This window comes from Cladophialophora yegresii (assembly GCF_000585515.1).
Source record: "Cladophialophora yegresii CBS 114405 chromosome Unknown aczIN-supercont1.5, whole genome shotgun sequence".
In the NCBI taxonomy this organism is placed as follows: Eukaryota; Fungi; Ascomycota; class Eurotiomycetes; order Chaetothyriales; family Herpotrichiellaceae; genus Cladophialophora; species Cladophialophora yegresii.
Window position 1 is genome coordinate 1,145,567 of NW_006913049.1, and position 26,704 is coordinate 1,172,270.

Genomic DNA, 26,704 nt, shown 5'->3' on the forward strand with positions numbered 1-26,704 from the left:
GTCCCCTCGCCTTGTTGTAAACCTTGAGTCTATGAGCGCCTGGAATTTTCGCCTCTGGCTTGAGTTGTCGGGTTCTATGGGAACGAAGCAGTAACCCTGGCAATTGCGTGCTTGTCCGCTGCTCTTACATATGGTCAAGAGCAGGGGGTAATTCCCGGACGCGTTTCCGACTGCTAGGTTGGAACCCGTTCTGCTCCGGTCACATTAGTGACACGAACATATTGGATCCATGTGCCAGTAGTTCGAGACAAGACCCTTTGAATGTCTCCGTGATCTATGGTGGTCCTTCCCTCGGCACGTCACAGGCACGACTGAGTTGGTGTTGGTATCGATTGGGCTGATTGACACCGGCTTCCCCCACGTAGGCTTCCTGGACGAAAGTGTTCTACCTTCGAACCAAGTTGTCAAGGGTCGCTAGCATGCGGCTGGGAAAGCGGAGGATTCCGCCAGCGGTCGCCACAGGCAAAACGCCTCTTACCGTTAGTTTGCTCGGTACGAGGCTGCAGCTTCGGACGCAGAGCGGCGAATAACTCAACGCTGCCAGGATAGCCTTGTATGGCCAGCACGCAAAGGTGAATCCGAGAGTATTTGGGACCTACCTGGATCGGCATATCTGGGTGAATCTGGCTGAGATAGTGGGAAGATAAAGCTGCTAAATCATGGGGGTCGGTGATAACAACTGGGCCTTGGGTCTCAACGCTCCGAATCACAAGCAGCAGTTGAGTCCCTGCAGTGCCCTTATTCTGCGACGGCTGCTACTGCCCTTGAAAATTTGCACGTGAAAATCGCCACAGGCATGCGAGTCAAGGCCGAAGCAGATACGAGGTCATGGTCAGCGAGGTTGGAAGGAGTTGTTGGCATGCGTTGCATGTGATGTTGAAAGCGACGTTGAGAGGTGCTTGGACGTGTACGGACGTGCTCCACCTCCCACGCAATCGGTGATCCGATGATCTACCGGATCCGATGTGGCAGTGGGTCGAATGCCGGGCCGTAGCAAGTGGCATATCGCTTGGCAATAATCCTTCCCACCTGCTACCTCGCTAACGCAACCCCATGCTGCGAGTATGACTGGCAGTGTCATCTTATCAGTTGGATGAGTGGGCGAGAAGTGTTGCGAGGAGCCACATGCAACGACGCTGTCTGCGGGATTTATCACTATCCAAGGGAGTAACTTGACGAGAGATTGTTTGGCAAATCAGCCTAATTGCCATGGCAGACGTTGCGACAGAGCCAGCAGTTGCTGCCGGGCCACCTGCTCGGCATGTCATCTATTGCGGAGGTGGGCAGTCCCTGCGCTCCAAAGTCTTCCTTGAGAAGGAATGGTAATGCTGACATTGAGATTTTAACAGTCTGCAGTCTTCCTCCCGAGTACTGCGAATTCGGTGGCACCACTAAGAAGTGCGAAGAATGGCTTCAGATGAACCACCCTGACATGCACAAGAGACTGTACTCGGAAGAAGCCCTAAGTGCCAACCTCTCAGCTCTGTCCGTCGATGCTCAGAAGCGAGCAGAAAAAGACGCAGCCAAAAAGACTGCAAAGGCGGCCGCCGCAGAGCAACGAGAGGCAGAGCGAAAAGCCGAAGCCATAGTCCTCATTAAGCGAGTGGAAAGAAATAAGCGGAAGTACGTCACAGTCGTGTCGGGCCTGGAAGAGCATGGGCTGGAGCTGAAGAAGGTGGCCAAAGAGCTGGGCAAAAAGTTCGCAACCGGCAGCAGTGTCACCAAGACTGCGGCGGGTGGTGAAGAGATCACAGTGCAAGGCGATGTGAGTGATGATGTGTATGACTGGTTACAGGAGAAGTATCCTGAGATACCCGAAGATAACTTGGACATGAAGGATGAGACGAAGAAAAAGGGCGGGGGTTAGCACGGACTAGAGAAAATCAGTATGGCACCATGATGTGTTCATTTTTCCACACAAAGCCGTTCGGAGAAAGTCTCTTGACAAGGACCGTTCTGCTTCGATTGCAATGATGTACGGGAAAACCTTCCCTTGAAGAACCTGAACGTTCTGAAGTAGCGCTGCCCGTGTGGTTATGATTGCAGATATCACGAAGTCCTAAACTTGGTCCGGCAGAATGTGCGGAACGCGGCACAAGGCTGAACTGAACGCCGTTGGAAAGTGTAGAAGTCTTTAGCCGAAGAGCCTCGATATTCATTTTCATCTTCTCCCGCGATGGTTGACTGCCTTCAGCCATGAACTTCTTCCTGTGCCTTCCCAGTTTGGCCTTTGCCGTGTTTCACCACTCTGTAACGCGAGTCTGAGGTTTGAAATATGGCCTACCACATCCAAACATCCCCCGACTCTTCGTCTGACTCTGACTGTAATACCGCCACCCAGTCTGGGTCTGAATGGGTTTCATGTGACGGCAGCTCGACGGACGAAGACAGTCTGAAAACCAAGCCAAGCACTGCATTGTGGTCGACGTCCAAAAGAAACCCGCGGCTGACGTCATCCGCGGCCCTCTCCTGGCGGCGCTTCAAACTCAAGAAGACCCCAGATCTCGAATCTGCGTCTGAGTGTGCGGCTGCGGCACCTGAAACGGCGCCTAACGGTCTGACTCTTAGCGGCCGCAAACCCTTGCCGCTGCCAGAGGTGCCAAACCCATTGGGCCAGGCCAGCCAATTGAGCATCGGACCTCGAACTCACGCTTCGACTTCCCATTTTCGCAGCGACTCGCAGGAACGCGAACTATCAGCGCCATGGATACCGATCGCAGCACGCGACGCCCGCCATGGCGATGACCGACAGCTCTCGAAGGATTTCCTACTCCCGCCTATCTCGCTGCTAACATCATCGCCCTGCCTCCGCTCTCCCGCACATGTCTCGTCCGACCTCACCACGATGGAACCTGCTCAGAGTCCCAATTTGGCCGACTTGCTCAGCGGCTTGTCGAGCCCTGAAGATGCCAGTCGCAAGATGGCAGCTTTCAAGCTGCAGTCGCTGATCAATGATCCCTCCTTCGCGGAACATTTCGTGCTTGCCGGTGGACTGTCGCGACTGCGCACCCTCGTCCTTGAGAGCAGCGGAAACACGTTGGCTTATAGTCTCGCGAGCTTCGCGAGGCTATTGGAGGTTGACCAAGGATGGGAGGCTGTCAACAACAAGGTCGTTGAGAAGGTGAGCTGGTTTCTGTCATGCATACTCGGTGTAAGGGCAACACTGATATGTGAACTACACTCTAGGTCGTGGAACTGGTAGTCTGTCAACCTCTGGTCAACATCCTCCGAGGCGCAATGGCCATTCTCGTATCAATTGTCTCTCGACCATACTACGCAGACAGATACTCACAACTCGGTTCGAACCACAATGCTGGAGGCTTTCAAGCGCTCAAACCTGCCATCGCACTATATCCTCAATTTCTGGAAATGTTGGTGACGAGACTGTCATCTGCAGACCACGCCCTTTGTGCCAATGCGCTCCAGCTGATCAATTCACTCATGCGTGACGCCATCACGAACGACAACGAGACCGAGTGGCCCAAATTCATCAAGCGAATCCAAGATCTGGGGGTCATTAAGGCAGTTTATGTGCTGATGCAAAGCTCGGCCCTACAAGATTTGGCGCATCCGCTACTGGAGTTTCAGGCGTTGACAAAGATATTGCTGAGACGATGGAGAGACGTACCAGTTGATCTGGTGAAGCCGGAACATCGGAGGACGATCAAGGCCGTCCATCTCTCGAGCAACCCGGACAAGCCTGCGGAATCCGAGGCCCGAAACGGAGAGGCAAAGCCGAAGCACAATCCTTATAAGTGGAGGCGTCTTGGTTTCACTTCTGAGACCCCTGAACCAGATTTTGCAGAGACGGGGTTCCTGGGTATGATGGATCTCTCTGACTATGTCCGCAAGCATCAAGATGAGTTCCAGAATATTCTGCTTGAGCAGTCAGTAACACCCGAACAAAACCGTTGTCCGCTGGCTCGCGCGAGTTTGACCTTGACGGCCATCCTATTCGAGCATTTCGAGGTGGACAAAGTGGAACTGGAAGATTCCAAAAGCTACCTCGCTTTGGAGAGTCGGACAAATTTTGACAAGGTCTTCAAGCCACTCTTGTTACACTGGAGTCGACTGCACGTTGCCGGCTTGCATGCTTTCTTCCGAATCTGGAAGGCGACAGGCGCCGAAACCGCCGACTTTCCTAAAATCGTGGAGCTGGTGAGAATATTGGTTGAGAGTGTTGTCGGTGGCGCTGAACGCACCAAGGGCATCGAAGAGATCGAGAAGGAGATGGCGGCTTTCGAGTACCATAAGCTTCGCGAGCTGCAGATGGAATTGCTGGAGCTGACTTATGAGGACGTCTGGGGTCAGCATCTGCGTGGGGTGAAAGAAGAGCTGCACACCGAGGCCTTGCAATTTGTCAAGGAGCAAAGAATCCGATGTCTGCTTGCTGGGTCGTGGTTCCCCAACGGCACCTATACGGACCAAGAAGGCGGGGGCCCCGTCACAGAGGACAGCCTCGTTCAAAATTCGACCCACGGCTACCGCTTTGTGCGCCTCTCGGAGACGCGGAAATATCTCCACTGGGGAGATTTTGATGAGAAGGAGGAGCAGGCGCCGTCAACATCGAGCCTCCGTGACAAGATCGACCTGTCGATTGTCTCGTCCGTGGTATCAAATGTGACAGCAAACGAACGGTCCTCATTCAGCTCGGACTCGACACTGAAAGAACTGGCGCACGATCGATTTACCACCAACAAAATCACGATCCATGGGTATTTGCCCAAATCGCGTGGTGCACGGAGTGAGCATTCGAGGACTTCCTCCAAGACTTCTTCTGCCCGCAGTGCGTCCAAGGAGACAGTCCTGCTGACGTTCCATCCAAATAGCCACAGCGTTGCTTCGGAATGGCTCGATGGGCTCCTGATGCTCCTGGAGCAGCAACCGATCACTGCGGAGACGAATAGACTAATACACATGATTAGCGACTATGGACTGAAAGTCCGTTTGCTGAATGTACGGTTCAACGACGAGGAAGGCATCGTGGAGGGCATGGATGGATTGGATGGCCCTGAGATTCCCAGCCGAGAAGGTTTGGACGACGGCTATTACTACGAAATATGAGAAGCGAAGGCCAAATAACCGGACAATGAGTCGAGACGGGATATATTGTTGACCCTTGGCCCTTGGATATGAGGACATACAGTGCTCCAGTAAGGCAAGGTCAGGTACGAACTTTGGGAGGCATGGAGCGATGACTACCCAAACGGGAGGTTGTTAGGAGTTGCGATATGCATTGTCTCTTTGAGATACCCAAGATTCAATACGGACGTATGGGCTTTGTCAGCCTACTCAGAGATTGAAGTATCGAAGAATTGTATACTGTGTGGCAAGCTTGACGCCGACATGTCAGCTGAAATTGCTCCCGAGGCTCGTGGCATCGACACATGGAGAGCCTATGGAACCTTGGCTGGCTATCTCGAAGTCATGCGACCGTTTCCCTTCACCAGCCATCGCAAAGATCTTCTTGAAAGATAAGCAACTTCAAGGCTGGTCGAAGACTTTGGTCCATGGGACACGTGCATCAGCTGAAGCCACGATTGGAGACCTTCCTCGTGGGTACGGGAAGGGCAAGACAGCGGAGAGGAACTCTCTGTGGATTTGCTTTCCGATCCGGCCTGGGCGTTCGCCCCACGAGCTGGCTAGTTCCCTTACAGGCGGTTCTTTGCGGGCTGCAGCCTCTGAGGAGGATGCTGGAGGCTCACTGCAGTGCCCCTAAGCCGCACCAGGCTTAAGCCCACAGCATTTGGGCCACCCCGCTGTCGCCGGGCCTTAGTCCCCCGCTTGCGACACCGCATCATCTGTGCCTCGGTCGCCATCCAGGCACCTTTTACTGAGCAGATCCACCCAAAAGCCGGCTCGACCTTCGTCATCTGTACACAGTATCGTCCAAAGCAACCTCAGGCCCAGCCCTGAATGCAGCCTTGAATATGCGGATTGGCTACAGGACATCACGTCACTGGCAGCGTTACAGCGGAACACGCCCATCTTGCGCTTGTCGCGTGCAGACAAGAATCTGGGCAAGTATGTCCAACCGATAAGGTAGGATGATCGTTATTCTGCCTGCTCTCCAGAATCCACACAGAGCCACCTTAGCCCAAGCTAGTGAGCCACCTTCACGTCAGTCCGTGGATCGCTAACAAGCTGCCTGTAAGACCCTCGACAGGGAAGAAAATCTTTCCAGTCGAGTGTCCGAGATATAGAGCAGGGGTCCACGCTCCCTTCTAGCTATTGGGTTCTGCGTGCGATTTGATAAACCCCCGGCTGTCCCTGCTCGCTTGAGTTGAGCTGACCGCTCACCACTTCTGCGTGTGATTCGGGAGGAAAGCGCAGAGCCAGAAAGAAGCAATCCGTCACAAGGCAAGAGACGACGACGACCGTCTTTCTTCCCTGGTGGGCTTTGGATAGATACCCAATATCACCCGAACCTCGTGCAGGCGTCAACCATGTCTGCAGAATACCCTAGGAAAGAAGTGGCCGAGGCTCATGGCGACACGAAAACTCATGTGGATGAGAGAAACGCGCACAATAACCGTCACAGTTTCGGCGAGCGCGTGCGGAACAGCATATCAGTCCAGTCAATCGACGAGACCACAGTGGAAGGCCAGATCTTTTCCATGAACGATGTCGATCCGGCTTTGGACAAGAAAATGCGTCTTGTCAACAACGTTGGTCCCTCCGTGCAAGAGCCCGATTTTGGGTGTATCCCCACGAACTGAAGAGGTGCTAATTTCCGTCTTGGGTAGGCTATCGACGAGATTGGATGGACTGGCATGCACATGAAGCTCTTCTTTCTCAACGGCTTCGGCTATGCGGCCGATTCCTTGATTCTGTTGTTGCAGTCGGTGACCGCCGGTCAAGCTGCAATCGAATTTAACCCGTCACTTCGAAATGGTCTGACCGTCGCCGCCTACAGTGGAATGTTGATTGGGGCCTTATTTTGGGGACTGAGTGAGCAATCCTCCTCCGGTGAAAGTCGTGGTAGTGATTGACGCATACCAACAGGTGCTGATGTGATCGGTCGCCGCTTTGCGTTTAACGTTTCCCTGTTCAGCTGCTCCGTCTTCGCCATCTGCGCTGGTGCGTCGCCCAATTGGTATGCCTTGGGCGCATTCACGGCTCTGGCGGCATTTGGCTCTGGCGGGAACTTGATCTTGGATACCACGATTTTCTTGGAGTACCTCCCCGGCAACAAGCAGTGGTTGCTCACATTGATGGCGTGCTTTTGGGGATTTGCGCCTGTGGTGGCAGCTGCTTTTGCCTGGCCATTCCTCTCCATTAGCAGGTATAATTGTACCTCTCACGATACTTGTACCTACGATAACAACATGGTCAGTCTCCAAAATGCAACAAATCAATCGAAAAACTAACAGTCAAAGGGATGGCGTTATGTTTGGTATTCGAATGGGGCCCTGGTTTTCGTTCTCAGCGTTCTGCGTGTGACGGTCATCAGGCTTAAAGAGACCCCAAAGTACTTACTAGCGAAAGGACAAGACCAGGAAGTGGTCAACACTTTCCAAGAAATCGCCGCCAAGTACAACAGGACATGCTCACTGACTTTTGAGCAACTTGACGAGTGTGGTCCGATCCAGTCGACCTATGGCAAGTCGCGATACGGGGTTTCAGAATTGGTTGCACACCTGCGAGGCCTTTTCCAGACCAAAAAGCTCGGGCTTTCAACGAGCCTAATCTGGCTCTCATGGACATTGATCGGTAGGCAGAAGGGACAATGTGGAGAATATGGGACATGAGGCTGACGATGCTGCAGGTTTGGCCTACCCTCTATTCTATGTCTTCTTGCCCCAGTTTCTCGAAACTCGTGGTGCTCAGACCGGGCAAGGCGGCGCGTACTATACCTGGCGAAATTACATGATCACCAACGTTGTCGGCATCTTCGGACCGGTCCTTGCAGGCTTCATGTGCAACTGGAGACTCCTAGGACGGAGATACACCATGGTGATCGGAGCACTGGTCACCATGGCCTTCTTCTTCGCCTACACCGCAGTCCGCACCCCTGCTCAGAACATTGCCTTCACCTGCATGATATACTTTTGGGTCAATGTTTACTACGGGACGCTGTGTAAGAACTCCCCAGCCAAGCGCTTTGCTTTTCTGCGCGTTTGCCAGGATACATGCTGATCCACCATGGAAATGACTGCAGATGCCTACACACCTGAGGTGAGTTTCTCCATGTCTTTAGGAGCGGTGCGGGTCCGGTCAACTAACGAGTATGCAGAGCTTACCATCCGCTCACAGAGCTACCGGAAACGGTATTGCCGTCGGTTGCAACCGTGTCATGGGGCTTGTGAGTGCCTTTGTGGCCGAATATTCCGACACAGCGACCAGTGCCCCCATCTATATCTGCGCGGCTCTTTATATCGCCATGGTAAGGATTTCCCCCTATTTCCCACACAGGTTCCGAAGAATCGCGCCTCTGACACGCATTGCAGGCCATCATCGCAATCATCATGCCTTTCGAGCCGTACGGAAAGAGGTCCATGTAGAGAGCACGTCGAGCGACGCCGAGACAGCTTTGTCGTTAACGCTGATATGATAGCCTCGCTTAAATTTGATGCGATCCAAAACTATCCTCACACTGACCTTGTCTCTGTATGACTTACTCGTATGATCCGCCGCTTGAAACCGGCCCTGTCGGCCGCTGCTGATCGGGGAACGTCGGCGCTCCTCTGCTGGCTCCGACCTTCCTCAAGTAGTTTAAGGACTCACGCCGATCCCACTTGGGGGCCGCCACGCCATTGACCTCGTCTGGAGCTATCATCACCATGCCAAGCTTGTGATTGACCTTCCTCCTGCCTATTCCCTCGACAGCACGCGCGCAAGTCCATGCTTCGTTTCCCCAGCAGATATGCCGATTTGATTTCCGTACTCGTCTGATTGATGCAACCTATCGCCGAACCCAAGCAATGGCAAATAGCTTGCGTGGATGCTTATCCTGCCCAGAGCAACGTGCGTCGCTTGTGATGCAACGTACGTGTTTATCTGTCATGATATCGCCTTCCCTCCCCCGGCGGACTTCGGTGGGAGTGCCGCCCCAATATCAATATACATGCCATCTTCGTTTGGAGCTTGATGTTCACGGTTTGTGATTGAGGCTTCAGCGCAGCAAGTCTTTTGTGCCTTGTCCTGGACCAGGCATCCTGAACGTGTGACTTGCCGTGTAACAGCTCGCTATTGTTAACGTTGCTTTATCACGCCGCTCTCCCTCATCGACTGAACCATCCGGGGATTTCGTGCCACCACCAACCATGGCCGACATCGAAGGCAACGAAAAGTCGATCGACATCCACAACCTCCCCGGCCGACGCTCTGTGTCCCCCGTAGACAGGTCCGGAAAGCGAGCCTCTGCCTCGACCACACGAGCCGCGCAAAAGATCCTCGAGCACAGCAGCGATGCCGACGAGGCGATGAAGGCCTTTGCCAACGGCGAGGTCGTGCAGATCGACGAGGCGACGAACAGACGCCTCCTGCGCATCATCGACTGGCATCTGATGCCCCTGCTGTGCGTCATCTACGGGCTGAATTTCCTGGACAAGACGACGCTCTCGTACGCGAGCATCATGGGGATCAAGACAGATATCAACCTCGTCGGCGACGACTACCAGTGGCTGTCGAGCATGTTCTACTTTGGCTATCTCGCCTGGGAATACCCTACGAACCGCCTGCTGCAGCGGCTGCCGCTGGCCAAGTATTCTGCCTTTTGCGTCATCGCGTGGGGGACCGTGCTGGCGTTGTTTGCGACGGTATCCAATTTCGGCGGCGCCGTGGCTGTGAGATGTACGTTGGTTCAGTTTTTTTTTTCCACACTCGGGGGCGACTCCACGACCCCCCCCCCCCCCCCCCACCTCCCCTGGTCTTCCGGTGCTTGTGATCTGACGTCTCGCGCGACAGTCTTTCTAGGAGTCATGGAAAGCGCCGTCACGCCCGGCTTCGCATTGTTCACGTCGCAATGGTACACCAAGCGCGAGCAAGGCACGCGCACGGGCATCTGGTTCTCGTTCAACGGGTTCGGGCAGATCTTTGGCGGTCTCGTCGCGTACGGCATCGCCGTCGGGTCGCGCAAGACCGGCTCCGCCATCGCGCCGTGGAAGATTGTGTTTCTCGTCAACGGGTTACTAACTGCCGCGCTGGGCGTCGTCTTCCTCTTCGTGATACCCGACAACCAGCTCAACGCGCGGTGGTTGAAGCCGCGCGATCGCATCCTGGCTGTCGAGCGGGTGCGCGTCAACCAGCAGGGCATCGGCAACAAGCACTTCAAGTCCTACCAGTTGAAGGAAGCGCTGCTGGACCCCTTGACCTGGGCCTTTGTGTTCTATGCGCTCGTCGCGGATATCCCCAACGGGGGAATCACCAATTTCTTTTCGCAGCTGGTGGGTGCCTCCGAAGATCTTCTTCACACAAACCACACCGCATGAACATTCATTCTAATTTGTGTTTAGATCGTCTCGTTCGGCTACACCCCTGAACAGTCCCTCCTGTACGGCACGCCCGGCGGCGCCGTCGAAGTCGTGGCCCTCATCTTCTGCGGCTGGCTAGGCGACCGGCTGGGCCAACGCATCCTCGTCTCGATGGGCGGCCTGTGCATCGCGCTGCTGGGAATGATCCTCATCGTCGCCCTCCCCTTGTCCAACAACTCCGGCCGGCTGGCAGGGTACTATCTGACCCAGGCCTCGCCGACACCTTTTGTGGCTCTGCTGTCCCTGATCGCGACTAACGTTGCGGGTTATACGAAGAAGACCACCGTCGCGGCGTGCTACCTCATCGGGTACTGCGTCGGGAACATCATCGGGCCGCAGACCTTTCGGCCGGAAGACGCCCCGCAGTACCGGTCCGCCGAGATCACCATTATTGTGTGTTATGGGACGTGTTTGCTCGATCTGGCGTTCATCTGGTGGTATTGTCGGCGGCAGAATCGGAAGAAGGAGGCCCAGCGCGCGGAGCCGGGCTATGTCAAGTTGGAGAATCAGGAGTGAGTTGACAGCCCTTTTTCTCGGGAAACGGCCCCCACCTAACGTTTTGATTCCAGGTGGCTCGACTTGACGGATAAAGAGAACCCCGAGTTCGTGTACAGTCTGTAAGGCGGTAGGCGGTAGGCGGTGGATTGACCGAGCGTGGCTCGGGACCTCGACGTGCGCGACCGCTGGGCGACCGCGTAGAGCGGCACTGAGAAGCGACATCATCGTGGCTGGTCGCTGGGCGAGGCCATCGCAGGTCGAAGATACCTGACGAGGGTCCCAGGGAACCTTGTTTCAAGACCGACAAGCGTCCCTTTTGTGATTAGGAGCCATAGACGGACGCATCATACATACGGACGACGAGAACGAGATACGACTACAGAGAGGGTAGACTCCATCACACGCTCTTGCTCTACACTGTTCTCCCTCCTTGCCGCGAGAACTCCGACAATGACTGCACGGGACTCGTCTCCATCATGTATCCCCGGCTTCTTGGTCGTTCCTCGTCAGGTTCCGTCCGCTTCCATATCTCGTCCAGCCGTCCTGCGTCCGCGTGTGTCTTGTGGATATGTGCAGGTATAGATACGATCATGCGCACGTGCGTGCGTGCGTATTGCCAGCCTGTGTCTCCACCCGAAGTCGTCCCCCAGTTACGCCGTGTCGATGTCCCAATCATGACTACCACGACGGTCACCAGAAGAATATTTCCATGTTCATTCCATCCCCTTCCCTTCCCATCCACAATATTCGACCCTACGAGTGATCCTACCCGAGCAGCCCAGCAGTTGAGACTCCCGAATCACGAGCTCTGAGAGCGATCGACTCGCGGATGTCAATCCTCCACCGCAAAAGGGGTTGAGTCACACTCCTTTGACTGGAACGCGGAAGGTACTGACTGTAAGAAGCCACGAGAGGTGCAGGGAGGGTAGGGGAGGAATACTTGGACTCGTGGATGGAACTGAGAAACAACAGAAAAGAGACAGGCCACAGCAAGCCGTCGTGCAATTGATAGACGTCTCAGGACAACCACAGCGGGCACCCTATCTGGGCGAGACCATAGAAAATATAAAACCGCCCATGATTGGAGCCAGCTATATGGCGAAGAAGGTTCAGTCCGACTGTTTTTTAGCTATGTCAGCTGGGTCGATGGTGCGGGCGGCAAGGGCAGACATTGGGGACGACACGAAGGTCAGGGCCTACATGGCCATATTCATTCAAGGCACTGGTATCGAGTGTGAAACATGATATCTTCCACAGCATTGCGCTGTCCTGTTGCCGGGGTTACAGCAACGTGAGGCTGAATTGAAAGGGGGCAGCGGTGGGCATGGGCGTGATGATACCCACGGTGGAAAAGCTCAATTCAATAGAAAGAAGGCGGGAGAAGAGACAAAAGGAGCAAATAGTGGGAGGTGGTTGAGAACAACAAGAAATGCTGCGGACGCCCTTCTACATATGCATTTCCCTTGTTTGTCATTTCATTGGTTTATGTCAAGGTGTGAATCGCAGCTTTTGTGACTCCTCCGCTATGGCCGGCCCTTGAAGGTAAGGTTCTGTAACAGGAACACGGATGTTGACTATCACCAAATGCTCCACCCGTCTGCTGTCCGAATGTTTTGCAGTCGTCTGTCGTGGTCAAAGGTGCTCTGGACCGACGTGGGTTCGGGTGCTGAACGGAGAGAGGTGAATTTGAGGGACGATCGACAGAGCGGTGCAGGTCAGTCGTTTAAGCGAAAGCCTCATCGACTTGCTTCTTGGCCTCGTCCTCGGAGATGCCGTAGATCTCAGCAACCTTCTTGGTGAGGGCGTCTCTGTTGCCAGCAACGGCAGCGAAATCTTGAGGAGTGAGCTTGTCGAACTTGGCTCGGAGCTTTGCCTTGGTAGCTTCGTCGGCCATGGTGACTGGTTTTGTTGTTGAAGAAGAACTGGAACTTGAGGGGACGAAGGATGTAGAGATTTGGTGGTAGCTGTGAGGGTGGGAAGGAAAGGAAAGACAGGGGTGATCGTATGAAGCATCTTGTTTATATATCCCAATATTACCCCTCCACCCCTCATTTGTTTCAATCACGCTGCGCTCTGCTCTTGACACCTCAATCGGGCGCTCTGTGGATTGCACAATCGGGCTCCAGGCCCCACGCTTCTGTGGCTGGAAGGACGAAGAACCAAAAAGTTCAGTTGCAACGTCTGGAATACCCAATCAAGACAGATCGTTCTCACCGATTGATTGTGATGCTCGAATGAGAAAGCGTGTCCGCGTGGTGGAGGGTAACGGCCCGCTAGATCAAGCAAGGTGCCGCCGACGCCGGCTTAACTAGCTCTCAGGATGGAGGGATGGGAGGGGTCGAGTTCGCGTACACGCTGAACTCGACCCACGGTTGCAGTTCTGGCGGTGAAGAGTCCCAGATTGTCTGAGGGCGTCGGCGTGCGTGGAGGGCGCATTGCATGTGCAGTCACTGCAGAAGCCCACCGTCCAAAACGTCAGTGGCAGTTTCAGAGTAGTTTCAGTTCGTAAATGTAAACTCACCTGCTTGTTTTCGACTTTGTTTATTTTTGTTGCTGCCCCTCACTTTGTCCCCTGGTCTTGTCTGGCTTACCCCTCGATGCCTGGACGCGGGGCCTAAGTTTAACGTTCGCATCCCTCCCGAGGCCGCCAGGGGAAATCGGAGATCACCCTCCTCTCACTTCCTGTGCCTAAAACGCCACCATCACTATTGAACCCTGAAATCCCTGGGCGAGAAGCCAACGCATGTTTGTGGGTCTTCTCTTGGTGATATGGGTCGTCTTTCCTGGCCTCGCTGGCAAGGGAGCCGCTGGTCGTTGCCGGCCGCCGGGAGGAATCGAGTCAGGAAAAAAGCCGTTTCGGTCTCGACTTCTGCAAGACAATCAGTGAGGTAAGCAATTGGGTACTGAGTACAAAGGAGCCAGACCGCTTATCAGGTTGTCGAGACGGTAGATGGCTCGATTGACAGCTTTCGCTCGTTTCGGGCACCGGTCAGGCAGGCGGACAGTAATGTCCCTCTGAAAATTCGTGACGGTCTGACAACAGCCCGTGACCGTGGTGCCGTTAGCTGCCAATCGCAGAGAAGTGCCAGCTGTCGCTATCGAAGGATGCTACAGTTGACCGACCGCGAAGTGCCTTACCCCAGTCATACAGCCCGGGTCTGACCGAGCCATTCGTTCGTGAGCGCCTTCTGGAAGCTGTCAGCCTAGTATACATCGGTATCCGTTAAGGCGGAATGCACGACCGCCAAGGCACTGAACAGCTGTTAGATAACAGAATAGCAGAAGCGAAGAGCAGATAACAAAGGTTCATGACAAACGACCATGCCGAGCTGGGAAATTCGAGTAGCAGGACTGAACCCACGAAAGGCTTATTACGAAACCGTGGAAATAGAAGGCACCACTGTGACATGTGTTCTATTGCATCAAAGTACCGTTTTGAAGCCGCCTGATGTCCTGAGCAACAAGCAAGGATCAATTCTAGTATCTTGTCTATCGACAGCGATGAAAACAGGTGCGACCACGTCCACATTGTGGCTGCCATTTCTCCCAGGAGCTGTTGTCCGTCTTCACTGGCATCAATATCCTGGTCTTCTTCTGCCACATGGAGCATTGATTACAAACTTCTCCCAGTCTATGCTCATCTCTTCAGTGCTGCTTGCCCTTCTTCTCACTAGCCAAGACGAAGTTGATCTTGTAGAAGACGTGACAGTGGCGAAGAATAGCCCGAGCACGCATAACCCATGGTTGCACCTGCCGGAACGCGTCCATTAACTCCTCCTCGACCTCCGCTTTGTGATCGAAAATGTCCTTAACGTCCTTCTCAAGCTTCTTCAGGTGCGCAGCGATCTGGTCTAGCTGGTCCACTGTGATAATCGTGGCAGTATTTTGATCAATGAGAAACTCGTTCCTGAAGGTGTGGTATTTACCGGAATTGATGGCGGTCTGGTAAGATTTCAAGCCTCTCTGAATCCCTGCAATGACTATAATCTCGTCTGTGAGAGCAGCGACGAAGGCGGCCTTGGTCTTAGGAATGTCCGCGGGTTTGTCAACAGCACCAGAGAATCCGAAAGCGCACTCAAATCTGGGCAGATCGTGGTTGCGTAGTGGCGAAGCTTCGAGGTTGCCATCGACAACCGGCTGGGCTCGAGGTGGTACGCTGTCTCCCGCGAGGACCAAAGTTTCCAGCTTGCGACCAACTTCTTCGAGTATTTTTACAGTCGGTTCGCAGGAAGACTCGCAAGAGCCGCTTTTGTCCGGAGTGCCTGGGGACAGACTCGGTGATGTCGTTGGGGTAATGGTGACGACTGCAGACTCACTAGTGTGGGGACCGGAAGACGTTCTCGGGCTGCTGATGGACGATAGTACTTCGTTGGTGACCGGTACCTTCAAGTTAGCCATGTTGCCGACACCGGGCATTGTCTTTGGAGAAGAGAGTGCAAACGTGGTGAACAGGTATCGTGACGCGAAAGGCCTAGGAAAGCTCAGGTGTAGGGAGATGTTGCAGTCTCTACGGGCATCGGCAAGAAGGGAAGGGGCACAAGAATGCTCCAGAAGAATACAAAGCAGATTCCTCTCTGGAGCTCGACAACAAGGCAGTCCAGGCAGTACTTGCGCAGGACAATAAATGTCAATGTCAGAAGTTCTTTGAGTCCATGACCTCATGCAGAAAAGGTGTTCTTTGAGGAGATGTCTCCCACGGGAAAAAGAAGTCAAAGCCACTGAAGCTTCACTCACGGTTTTCACCAACATTGTCCATTGGCTCGCGCTCAATGTCGAAAACTGCAACTTACGGAGCTAGATATGATGCCAATTTGAGGCGAAGGATATTCCGTCTTTGCACATGATGCTTTGAAAGGCTCAACAGGCTTGGGTGTGGTGGTTACAGCTAAAGGTTTGCAAATAGTCTCGGACAGAGAATCGGACAGAGAATCAGACAGAGGTGAGAATTCTCGGAGTCAGAAGAGTCACAGAGTATACGGGATGCTCGGCCCGAAGTCATACCGAGTTTCCTACGGCGTAAATAGAGCAGTTACAGTTTAGTGGCATCTTCAAATGTCCACGACCAACTCCATCTTCACTCACAGGGGACTGTAAGGAAACGTGCAGGCCAACCTTGGAGGTCATTGTCGAGGACTATAAGCACGAGATTTTTTCATTGTGGCATATCTCTTTTGACATTCTACCCCATGATATGATGGTAGGGCGGAGGACAAAACAATCTCTGTACAGAGATGCCCCGGTCTGCCTTTGCTCCTTGATCATGTGGTAGACACGAGGGCATGGCTCAGGTATTCAATTGATGATAGCCACTCTGTTCAGCTAGCTTGCTTGCCCGGACCTGCGATTCGTAATGAAAGGAAGGTGCGGAGCGAGTTGGGCATGGCTGGCAGTTATGGCCTCACTGCCTAGTTGCTGGTGAAGTATTCTTCTTTGTCACCACCTTGATCCTTATGTGATACTGGATCGCACTATGTTTGCATCTTTTTGTTACTTCCATATATTCCTCTACATGATCGCCATCTTCAGTCATTCCGCATAACCAGCACTCTGGGTCACACCCACGAGAGTAGTTTTCAGCGCGCTAGACACCACAAAGATATTGCCAAAACATGTCTCAGGAGCGGCGACCCCCAATGCCCTCGATCGTACCTCCAACATCCGGCAGCGTCCCAGCAATCACCTTGCGCAGAGTAGGCGATCCTCAGCCGATCGCGGCTATGCGTGATTTCTATATGTTTTTGAGAGGGCAAGAAGATACCATCACTCTCACGAATGTCGAGGTGATCGAGCGCAATCAATCCAAAGAGCAAGGCGTTACGGACCTGGATCCTATCGCAAAAGAAGATAGCAGCACACCCGTTCCCGGAACAGCGGCCGTCATACGCAAAGCGAACCATGACAACGCGCTCGAATTAAATACTCCTCGTCTTCCACCACCATACGTCTTGCCACCCATGGCTCAGCCTTCCCTTCCACGTTCCCTCGATCTAGGAGCACCGTTAGCATGGGACCCGCGGCCGCGTCCTTTCCCTGGCGGATACGGCACCCCGGGGCCACCGCCAGTTGCCCGAGGACGGCGGCGCACGTCACACATCCCTGCGAGCATTTCCGTCATCTGCCGAGTCTGTCTCGAACAAGCGGCAGGTCTTATACACCTGGACTGCGGCCACGATTTCTGTCAGCCGTGCCTGAACGAGCTTGTCCGCACATGTATTGCCCATAGAATGTCGTGGCCTCCAAGATGCTGCAGCGGTCAGCTAGGACTGGATATTGACGCGATCCGACACCACCTCGATGAGGACGTTATTGCACGTTATGCCACTGTGTGGGCTGAGTACTCGGATCCCGACCCAATCTACTGCTCGAACCGAGTCTGCAGCCTCCATATCCCACCGAACACGGCCCAAAACACCAAGGGACAGTTCGTATCCTGCGACTACTGTCAGACCGAAACGTGTCGCGCATGCAAACAAGGGCGTGGTGAACATAGCGGTCTTGCTGGAGCCATTTACCCTACCCTGGAGCAATTGCTGGGCGAGGAAGACCACAGCCTTGTCAAAAACCAGCGCTGGAAGCAATGTCCTGGCTGCAAAAATGTAGTCGAGAGAAATGGAGGCTGCAACGAGATATTCTGCCAGTGCGGAGTCCGTTTCTGCTATCGTTGTGGTGTCAGGAAAGATCGTACACAGGTTCCTGCTTCTGGTTGTGGCTGTTCCGCCTTCGATATCCTACCTCCTCTACCTTTGCGCCGAGATGTGCTACCTGGAATCATGCATCTTACGGCTAGAAAGAACGAGGCGGAGATCACAGCACTCACAGAAGAGGCTGCCTCCATCATTTCGCCCATTGACAGAATTCTTCACCTTGGCTCGAATTTCCTTGCGAGCAGAAATGGACCTCTCACAGATTACAGAGGACCAAATTCGACCCCAGCACCCCAAGCAGAGCCCCTGAGTACATCCTCGACAAGACTAGATCCCACAGCACGTTCCTGGCAACCTATCGCGTCATCATTCGTTGGTAACGGAAGCTTTGTTGCGGGTGGAACGAGACCATTTCCATCACGCATCGAGTTCGGAGATGACAACCCAAGCATAGCATTGACTTCACGCCGAGATACGTTGAGGCCAGGCCTGCCAACAGGCAATGATATACTTCCACGGCAGGCAGAATCACTTCGACTTTCTGGGCGAGACGACGGCACGGGAAACAGACGTTCAAACATAAATCCGGCAGGTCCCTTAGTTGGCACGAACGCCTTTCCGAACGATCCCTCCGTTGCTGGTGAGCAGAAGTCTGGTCGTTGATGAAGGTTTTGGCCAAGAGAGACTTGAGATTTCATGGCAACGTATACCGATGAGGGTGTCAAAGAAGGATCCTCTGTTGTGGTAGTCGGAAACTGTCTCGAGGGAGGTGATCCTCACATCATGCATATGTTGCCCACGTGGTTGCGCTAGCGAGACATTTTAGGCTACACGGGCAACTTTCATTACCGAGTGCTGGCGGCATAGCACATGCATGGGCAGATATTTCTGCGTGCTCTTTATGGGTGCATTTCATTTCCGATTCAAATTAGAGTCTCTTCTATCATCATAAGTCTACCAGCTACCCTACAAGATTCTAATATGCAAGGTCCAGAACGCGTTCGACGGTGTGTCGGCTGTGCTCGCTCTAGGTCAGCCCGACACGCCCTTGGAACCTTGGTTGCTGCTTGGCCGGCGGCCCAGATCGCGCGATCTGGGCAGATCTCACGCCAAAATTTCGCCTAAGCCGACGATCGATTCAAGCTGCCCGTGCACGCCACGCCCAGATTCCCATTCCAGATGACGTTGACGAGAAGACGGGTTTCTCGACTTCGCGGTACTGTACCTCGTATCCTGCTTGAGGTGTAGCGCTCATCATTCTGTGTTCTTCGAGCTTGCGTAGGTGTACTCGTATCTTGAGGTTTGAGCTTTTTGTATACTCCGTACCCAATCTTATTTTCCTCTTCCTATACATCCGTGTCGTACACTTTCGCCTGTGCTTCAAAGGTAGCTACAGTACAGAAGCTACGTACAACGCGATCAACCTCACGTCCTCAGAAACCCGGCAGACGACCAGTCCAGTCCAGGATCTCCAGGTACAAACTCAAGTCATGGCGCCATCACAAGAGACACCTATCCAAAAAGACCCACACAGTCCGCCGACGCCTATTTCAACAGGAGCAGGTCGCACGGCCCAAACACAGACCCCGACGCAGCATCCTCAAGTCAAATCCACCGCTCCCGACCCGACGCCCGGTACGACGACCACCACTGCAGACTTGACTCCGCAATCCGGCTCCTCATCGATAGAACTCACCACGCGAAATGACCTCTCCTTGCTCTACCGCGTCCTCCGCCTCCTCATCAAGCCGCTGCGGCCGCGCCTGGTTCGCCCGCCAAAGACACCACATCCAGAAAGCAGCCCGCGGCTGTCCCCCCCGAAGAAGCGCAATATCGTGATCAAAGAGACGAAGCTGGAGGGCATATGGATGTATCATTTGCATGCGCTGGGGCCAGGGAGCTCGAAGAAGCAGGGGATCGAGAAAGCCCAGGGGAACGAGCAGAAAGAGGACCTCGGCAACGCGGACAGCGCAAACAGCGCAGACAGCGGGAGAAGAGCCAAGGGGAGAGGCTTCGAGCGTAAACACCGTGTCTATTATTTCTCGGGGGGCGGGTTCCAGTCGCCTCCCTCGGGCGAGCATTGGCGGTTCCTAGCCCAGCTTGCGCAGGACCTGGCGGGCCACCGATCCTCCGTCACCTTCCCAGGCAGCCAGCGGTCCGTAGACCCGGCGAGCGACGCGAAGATCGAGTTGATCATGGTCTCGTATCCGCTCGCGCCGAACAGTCCAGCTACCGAAAGCCTAAGGGTGTTGCGGAACTGGCTGTGCCGGGTGCTGGACGATGCCGCCGCCAATAAGGAGACCGTGTCGCTGATGGGCGACAGCAGTGGGGGCAACGTCATCATGTCGCTTGGGTTTTGGGCCGTGCAGAATTACGATGTGGAGAGTCAGAGCCAGAGCAAGAGCGCCGCCTTCGACGAGGACGGCCCCGACGACAGCAAAGGCGAGCGAGAGACGCAGAGAACGCACTTCCCGTTGATTTCGCTGCTCTCGATATCAGGCCCCATGGACTTGACGAATTCGTCGCCCGATGTCCCGCGTGCAAACGCGCTCGACTGCGTTCTCACCGAGGAGATGACGAAGGCTGTGGCTAACATATGGTGCGGGCATGATCGGAATCGTCCTTCGCAGTATTCCCCTATCGCGCTGTCGGCGCCCGAGGTGTCGCCGCTGTTCCAGCCTGATGAGGCCTTCCGGGCTCTCAGCGATAAGAAGCTGAACGTGCATGGAGTGTATGGCACGCATGATGTTCTCAGCCCCAGCGGGATAGAGTTCATGAAGAAGTGCCAAAAGTTAGGCGTGAGGGGCAGGTGGCTCGTGTGGGAGGGCCAGATGCATTGCTTCCCACTTGCGGCTGGAGGAGACCGCTTAGGGATCCGCGAGGGGAGAGAGGCGCGGAAGTTTGTCGAGTCGGTGTTGAGGGCAGATGCTGAGATGGAGGACTGAACGTGCTCGGGCGCCAGCAGAATAATAGACCCGGGGGTTTGTTTGTTGGGCCGGTTGTGCCATGTAATGATATGTATATTAACACTACTGTACGGAGAACGGTAGAGTTGGATCTTGGTGCTGGTTTTCATTAGCGTGTATAGTAATTTGATCAAGGCCGTGATTGAAGAACAGTCCCTGTGGTCGAGTGGTTTGATGGCTGGCTTTCCCATTACATCGAATCACCTTGCTCTGGCATCGACTTGGGTTCTGGCCCAACTCCCTGTGACGGATCATCAAGCAAGCCTCTTTGCCCCAGCACGATGATTGCTTCGAGGACCCGCTTCCTCTCCTCTTCTTGTTCCTTCTCAACCATCACCTCCCACAGCCCTTTCCTTCTTATGGGCTCAGAAACCTTGGACGGCAACACTCCACCCGACTTGGCCCGGTCCTGCATACCAGCAGCGGCTCGCCGACCCTTCTGTGATAGATCGTGCGAGTACCGACAATTCGACCCGTACTTGCAAGTTTTGTACTTGACAAGATGCTGGCAAAGCCGCGGAGCCTTGGCTTTGGCTCTTTGCGCATCGGAAGCCAGAGCCAGAGTATCACGGGTGTGGTGTTGCTGTTTCGTGCTCGTCACTTCTGGAGCCGAGTCTGCGTCCGAATCCGAATCTAAGTCTGGAGAAGTATTATCTGAGTCGGTATCGAAATCGGAGTCAGAGTCTGTGGTGGATGAACCGGACGAGGACGTCTCGTCTTCACCCAGTGCAGCGACTGGAGTCGGTAGCGGGTCGAGTGGCTGCAACGACGGGTCTTGACTTGCGATGTCATCACTCGGTACTGGTAGAGCCTCTCCGTCCTTCTTAGACTGAGCGAGCTGCAGCGCTTCCTCGGCCTTTTCGAGATCTTGTTGCGCTTTGAATGCCCTTTTCCTCAATTTCTCGGCTTTGAGCATTGCACGACTGGTCTCATCTACTGGAGCTTCGTCCTTGACGCGTCGTTTATTGACTGGCTCTTTCACCTTCTGGCGCTTCGCTCTTTCCTGCTCTTTCGCCTTCTGCCGTTCTGCCCTTTCCTGCTCTCTCTTCATCTGTGCCTCTTTCCTGGCTTCTAGCCGGGCTTGATATTCCTCTTCACGCTTCCGTTTCTTGAGCTCCGCCTCTTTCCTCGCCGCTTCTCGCTTTGCTTCGGTGGGGTATCGTCGCTTTCTCTCCGCTATCCAGGCCAGAATCTCTTCGCGGCTCCGTAGCAGGAGCGGGTTGCCATTGTATTCGAATACGTATCCGGACGAGACTGAAGCCGTTTGGTCTGCCAGTCGCTGCTCTTCGTCTTCATCGTCCTCCGGGTCTGAATCTCGCTCGAACTTTGCAGGTGTGAGGCCAAGGAGGTTCTGCTTCTTCTGTCCGGGTTTCTGCGGGTCCGATGGCTTCTGATTCGGCTGTCCAGTAGATGGCTGACGAGCCAGAAGATGTTGAATTGGGGCATTGAAGTTAGGGACCGCAGGCGGAGCTGTAGGGCGTGGACGGTGTTGCTGCTGCTGCTGTTGCGTCGGTACGAATGCAGTATTGTAGTCTCTCTTCTGATGTCCCTGGAACTGGCCGCCTCGGGGTGGACCGTTGTGCGACGGTCTACTTGGGTTCGACCAGTTCTGGCCATGATTCATAGAATTGCCCTGTCCTCCTCCCCGACGGTCGCCGCGGCCACCACGACCTCCTCTCGACGTGGCTCTGTAGCCATGCCCACCTCTAAATGAGCCTCTGCCATTCTGATAGCCTTGGTTTTGGTGCGGCTGGTATGTGCTGTCTGTTGTTCGCTTGGGAGGAGGTGGTGGCGGAGGAGGGAAGGAGAAGGGCTGGTTAGACATTGAGTCGCGTGGGCGCGGATCCTAGTGGAAAATCGTTGTGAGGCGCAAGTTGTAGGACAACATGGTGCCAAATCGAATTGGTGTCCTCGGCCAATCTAGATCTCGCTTTCGAGGATGATCTCAGTTCTCTCCGCGATCTGCAAGGCTGCGCAAGGCTGTTGCCCGCGCCGCCCCGCATCAACCAATAATTTCTTGCTCCTAAATACATGAGTTCGGTTTCTCGCCTTCGAAGCAACGACTTTATCGACTTTTTCCTACTTCGACCATACGTGATAGCACTTGGATAGCTCTACCATGCCATTGTCCATGTCAGCGGAACCAGAGCTACACACGTATCCGCCCCATCGGTAACGCCATGTTTATTCTAGTATGAACGACTGCCTCTGCTTCAACCAGAACATTTGACACTAACGAATGAGACAACCTTCGAGGATCTGGTCCAAATACCACCTCACGGACTGGTCAACAACAAAATCACGCGACAAGACCTTGAAGATCGAATCAATGAGAAATACTCGAATAAAGTCTGCTATTCTCCGCGCGAAGTCCAGCCACTACTTATGACTGACAGAAAAATGGTAGGTCGTGCAAAAAGTTGGACTCTGCATCTGCATGTACGATCTTGTGAAAGCATCGGATGGCTTGATCGGCCACGGTACAGGCAACGTCAACGTTAATGGTAGGGGCGTAGAGACCACGAGGCCATATTGCACGCTCGTTCAATGGCTGACATACATATGCAGTTCAGTTCCGGATGATTGTGTTTCGGCCGTTTAAAAACGAAATCGTGACCGGCCGCATCACGAAATGTACAGCTGAAGGCATTCGAAGTGAGTGCGTGTCTTACTGGGATGCGACGAGGCTGAATGGTCATGCCAGTTTCTGTGCGATTCTTCGACGACATCTTTGTGCCTTCAACCATGCTTTTCGACGGCTGTTACTAGTGAGTTTGTTCAACTGTGAGAGGGCATCATGAATGGTTACTGATCATCGCGTAATAGCGATGCCGACGAGCAGACCTGGATCTGGCACACGGAGCCCGAAAACGAGGACGAGGAGGCCAACGACCTCTTCCTGGATGTTGGGGACACTGTCAACTTCCGAATCGAATCCGAAAGTTGGCACGATCAAGCACCAGCTGCGCCCAAGGTTAGGAGGCCCGGCGAGCCTGCGCCAGAATCAGAAACCGAATACAAGCCTCCCTACTCGATCGAGGTATGGTGTTCCATTTCCAGGGCGGATGTGTGATGCTGACGTTGAGCTAGGCGTCAATGACCGAGCAGGGACTCGGTGGTGTCCATTGGTGGTGACATTTGACAACAGCAACAAAACGCTTTCACTGTTTATGCTTGAATCTGCGCAAAATGCATGAGTCTCTCGGACTCGATGGTTGCGACGACCAAGGTATCTTGCCAGTGTTGCAGAATAACCAGGCTTGGACCCCGTGCTGGCATGGTCTTGGCAATCCTAGACCCAGCGATTCATGAGTGATGATTGAGTCGGTTGATTGGCGCAGATAACCTGCCAGAACTCATGGTGCAAGTACTCCGTACCTGCGAATGAGCGAGCTAAGCACCGTTTGATCCGTGGTTAAGCGGTTGGAGGGTGGCGATACGGGCGAAACTGGCGAGGCCCCTGGCAGCGTTTGTCATCAGCGCTCTTTTAGGCCGCTAAAGCTCCAGGTTGCGGAGGAGGCGATGCCCGGGACGCGTGCTTTAACTAGGGCTACTTTAGTGCTGCCTCAGGGTCGCTTCAGGGTCGCCCATGCCCCAAAGCACGTCATCTCTCTTGCTCCTTTGTTGATTGCTTACCAGACCCTCAATGACTCCAATCAATTCCATCACCAACAAGCAGCCTCGATAGAATAATATTTCTCAATCAAGATTGGGTGTTGCTGTACGTACATAGTTCCAAACACCTCTTACTTCCCGGTCCCTTCCTGTTTCCCTTCCGATTATCCTCTGCCTCATCGGCTGACTGACTATATCCCCCCGTGCCTTGCCGGTCCTGGTCCTTGACACACCCCTCGTCGAATTTGTGGTACTCTTAGCAACTGCCACCTAAAAGTCCCTACTTGAGCCCATTGCTACCTGAGGGGGTTCCTCGTCCCCGCGGTTATAATGACTGTCCCAGTGGATGTCCCTGTCTCGCCTCGCCCTCTCCGCCCCCATGAGCGCATTCTCACCAACGAAGATGGCGCTATCAACACACCGGCTCGAGCACCTACACCGGTCCTCAACTTCGGCACTCTAGCAGTTCACGCGGGCGCACCTCACGACCCAGCAACGGGCGCAGTTATTGAGTCCATCTCGCTCTCGACCACCTTCGCACAAACAGCCGTGGGTAAGCCCATCGGCCTCTATGAGTACAGTCGCAGCGCAAACCCCAACCGTGACAACTTTGAAGAGGCGGTTGCCGCGCTGGAACATGCGAGATTTGCCCTTGCCTTCTCCTCGGGTTCAGCCACGACAGCCACGATTCTGCAGTCATTGGCAGCTGGGTCGCATGTCATCTCAGTATCAGACGTCTACGGTGGTACACATCGATATTTTACAAAAGTGGCGCTGGCGCACGGTGTTGAAGTTACATTCTCGCCCTCTATCGAACTCGACATTGAAGAGCTAATCCGCGAACAAACGAAGCTCATTTGGATCGAGACACCATCAAACCCTACGCTCAGCCTGGTCGATATCCGGCACGTGGCTTCAATCGCCCACAAGCACGGTATTTTGGTGGTGGTGGACAATACATTCCTTTCACCCTACGTACAAAACCCGCTCGACCACGGAGCCGATATCGTTGTCCATTCCGTAACGAAATACATCAATGGACATTCAGACGTCGTTATGGGCGTCGCAGCTTTCAATTCCGAACACCTGGAAGAACGGCTTACCTTTCTGCAGAACGCGATTGGAGCCGTGCCGTCGCCGTTCGATTGCTGGCTCGCTCACAGAGGATTGAAGACCCTTCACCTCCGAGCGAGAGAGGCGAGCAGGAACGCGCTAGAAGTTGCGAGGGCACTGGAAGCTTCACCAAACGTCATTGCAGTGAATTACCCAGGCCTGGACTCGCACAAACAGAGGGCTATCGCCGTCAAGCAGCATCGTGACGGTATGGGTGGTGGTATGCTTAGCTTCAGGCTGAAAGGTGGCCATTCAGCTGCAGAGCGTTTTTGCCAGCAGACCCGCATCTTCACGTTGGCCGAGAGTTTGGGCGGCGTGGAAAGTCTCTGTGAGGTACCGAGCGCGATGACACATGCCGGTATCCCGAAAGAGCAGCGCGAGGCTATCGGAGTGTTTGACGACTTGGTCAGACTAAGCTGTGGTGTCGAAGATGCAGATGATCTGAAGAAGGATATTCTGCAAGCCTTGGAGAAGGCCGTCGTTGGACCGAAGATTACGAATGGCTTGAACGGGACGAAGTGAACAGCTGCCATACCTTTGTGGCCTACGATGCGGGATTTGATCGAACGAGATAAAAGTCTTCTCCACGGTGTGCGACTACTTCGAACGTGATTCGGAATCTGCACGGTCCTTTGACGCTGTGGAGCGGCTCCAAGGCGCAGACGGACATCCAATCCATTCTGTATCGTCCTCGTAGAGCATGAGATGACGGTGTGAATAGCATCAGAATCCATGCTCTAGCGCGATGACACTGACAGAACACGAAAGCGCGACGCTGGATGAATCGGATGGAGCTGGCTGCAACCCAGGCCTCCACGCCCCGGGCTGTCACGACATCGGGAATCTTCACCGCATCTTGAGCATTATGCTTAGCAAAGATATGGTCCTCTTGTGGTATACTATGGAGGGCAGGCAACTGCCGCTACATCTGGGCAGAGTGCCGGCTATGTAGACAGGGATAGAACCTGTGGTCAGCGAGATACAAGCCACGAATATGCGGAGGAAGACAAGCGGCGTTTGCAGAGATGATTTTAACCACGCGGTACTTTTGGAACATGCCTACTCCGTACTCCGTACGCACATCGCCTTTATGACGCCAACCAAGCCTGACTCAGACAATCCCGCCTGGAACTTCTTCCGGGTTACAGTTGCTTGACGGTCGATGGCCGCTTGCCAGAGACCGTGGACTGCTCTTTCTACTGTCTACTTTCACAGTCACTGTCGATCCTATTTTCCCTTCTACCCACAACATTTACGACTACACACTCGTACCGTTGATCTCCTTTGTCGGTGAAGCCATTTTGCCGCTCCGTCTTGGCCTTTCCGTATCAAAGATGGCTATAACCTCGGGAACAGCAAGCTCCGCGTCCCAAGAGCGTCTTAAGCTGACCTT

At 54.1% G+C, this 26,704-nt stretch overlaps 11 protein-coding genes across 11 annotated transcripts; 8 read left to right on the forward strand and 3 right to left on the reverse strand.

Moving 5' to 3' along the window:
* Positions 1-1,209: 1,209 nt before the first annotated feature.
* A1O7_07134 (translation machinery-associated protein 22) lies at positions 1,210-1,867 on the forward strand (the record flags this gene model as incomplete). Its single annotated transcript, XM_007761134.1, has 2 exons — positions 1,210-1,279; positions 1,350-1,867. 2 exons carry the CDS (start codon positions 1,210-1,212, stop codon positions 1,865-1,867), a joined length of 588 nt encoding a protein of 195 aa, XP_007759324.1.
* Positions 1,868-2,845: 978 nt separating this feature from the next.
* Positions 2,846-5,064, forward strand: A1O7_07135 (uncharacterized protein; the record flags this gene model as incomplete). Its single annotated transcript, XM_007761135.1, has 2 exons — positions 2,846-3,121; positions 3,187-5,064. The coding sequence occupies 2 exons, from the start codon at positions 2,846-2,848 to the stop codon at positions 5,062-5,064; spliced, it is 2,154 nt and encodes a 717-aa protein (XP_007759325.1).
* A 1,382-nt stretch (positions 5,065-6,446) lies between these two features.
* On the forward strand, positions 6,447-8,504 carry A1O7_07136 (uncharacterized protein; the record flags this gene model as incomplete). The annotated part of the gene is made up of 8 exons (XM_007761136.1): positions 6,447-6,668; positions 6,747-6,951; positions 7,006-7,331; positions 7,380-7,713; positions 7,769-8,080; positions 8,162-8,178; positions 8,237-8,386; positions 8,451-8,504. 8 exons carry the CDS (start codon positions 6,447-6,449, stop codon positions 8,502-8,504), a joined length of 1,620 nt encoding a protein of 539 aa, XP_007759326.1.
* Positions 8,505-9,266: 762 nt separating this feature from the next.
* A1O7_07137 (uncharacterized protein) lies at positions 9,267-11,096 on the forward strand (the record flags this gene model as incomplete). Its single annotated transcript, XM_007761137.1, has 4 exons — positions 9,267-9,795; positions 9,910-10,388; positions 10,458-10,987; positions 11,045-11,096. The coding sequence occupies 4 exons, from the start codon at positions 9,267-9,269 to the stop codon at positions 11,094-11,096; spliced, it is 1,590 nt and encodes a 529-aa protein (XP_007759327.1).
* Positions 11,097-12,461: 1,365 nt separating this feature from the next.
* On the reverse strand, positions 12,462-12,867 carry A1O7_07138 (uncharacterized protein; the record flags this gene model as incomplete). The annotated part of the gene is made up of 2 exons (XM_007761138.1): positions 12,462-12,596; positions 12,718-12,867. The coding sequence occupies 2 exons, from the start codon at positions 12,865-12,867 to the stop codon at positions 12,462-12,464; spliced, it is 285 nt and encodes a 94-aa protein (XP_007759328.1).
* Positions 12,868-14,618: 1,751 nt separating this feature from the next.
* On the reverse strand, positions 14,619-15,371 carry A1O7_07139 (uncharacterized protein; the record flags this gene model as incomplete). Its single annotated transcript, XM_007761139.1, has 1 exon — positions 14,619-15,371. One exon carries the CDS (start codon positions 15,369-15,371, stop codon positions 14,619-14,621), a length of 753 nt encoding a protein of 250 aa, XP_007759329.1.
* Positions 15,372-17,026: 1,655 nt separating this feature from the next.
* On the forward strand, positions 17,027-17,641 carry A1O7_07140 (uncharacterized protein). Its single transcript, XM_007761140.1, has one exon. It carries the CDS (start codon positions 17,268-17,270, stop codon positions 17,571-17,573), a length of 306 nt encoding a protein of 101 aa, XP_007759330.1. The 5' UTR covers positions 17,027-17,267; the 3' UTR covers positions 17,574-17,641.
* A 1,466-nt stretch (positions 17,642-19,107) lies between these two features.
* A1O7_07141 (uncharacterized protein) lies at positions 19,108-20,562 on the forward strand (the record flags this gene model as incomplete). The annotated part of the gene is made up of 1 exon (XM_007761141.1): positions 19,108-20,562. The coding sequence occupies one exon, from the start codon at positions 19,108-19,110 to the stop codon at positions 20,560-20,562; it is 1,455 nt and encodes a 484-aa protein (XP_007759331.1).
* A 211-nt stretch (positions 20,563-20,773) lies between these two features.
* On the reverse strand, positions 20,774-22,408 carry A1O7_07142 (uncharacterized protein; the record flags this gene model as incomplete). The annotated part of the gene is made up of 1 exon (XM_007761142.1): positions 20,774-22,408. One exon carries the CDS (start codon positions 22,406-22,408, stop codon positions 20,774-20,776), a length of 1,635 nt encoding a protein of 544 aa, XP_007759332.1.
* Positions 22,409-22,763: 355 nt separating this feature from the next.
* On the forward strand, positions 22,764-23,656 carry A1O7_07143 (DNA-directed RNA polymerase III subunit RPC8; the record flags this gene model as incomplete). The annotated part of the gene is made up of 6 exons (XM_007761143.1): positions 22,764-22,775; positions 22,828-22,932; positions 22,991-23,087; positions 23,152-23,238; positions 23,288-23,351; positions 23,410-23,656. The coding sequence occupies 6 exons, from the start codon at positions 22,764-22,766 to the stop codon at positions 23,654-23,656; spliced, it is 612 nt and encodes a 203-aa protein (XP_007759333.1).
* An 872-nt stretch (positions 23,657-24,528) lies between these two features.
* A1O7_07144 (cystathionine gamma-lyase) lies at positions 24,529-25,833 on the forward strand (the record flags this gene model as incomplete). The annotated part of the gene is made up of 1 exon (XM_007761144.1): positions 24,529-25,833. One exon carries the CDS (start codon positions 24,529-24,531, stop codon positions 25,831-25,833), a length of 1,305 nt encoding a protein of 434 aa, XP_007759334.1.
* Positions 25,834-26,704: the final 871 nt, after the last annotated feature.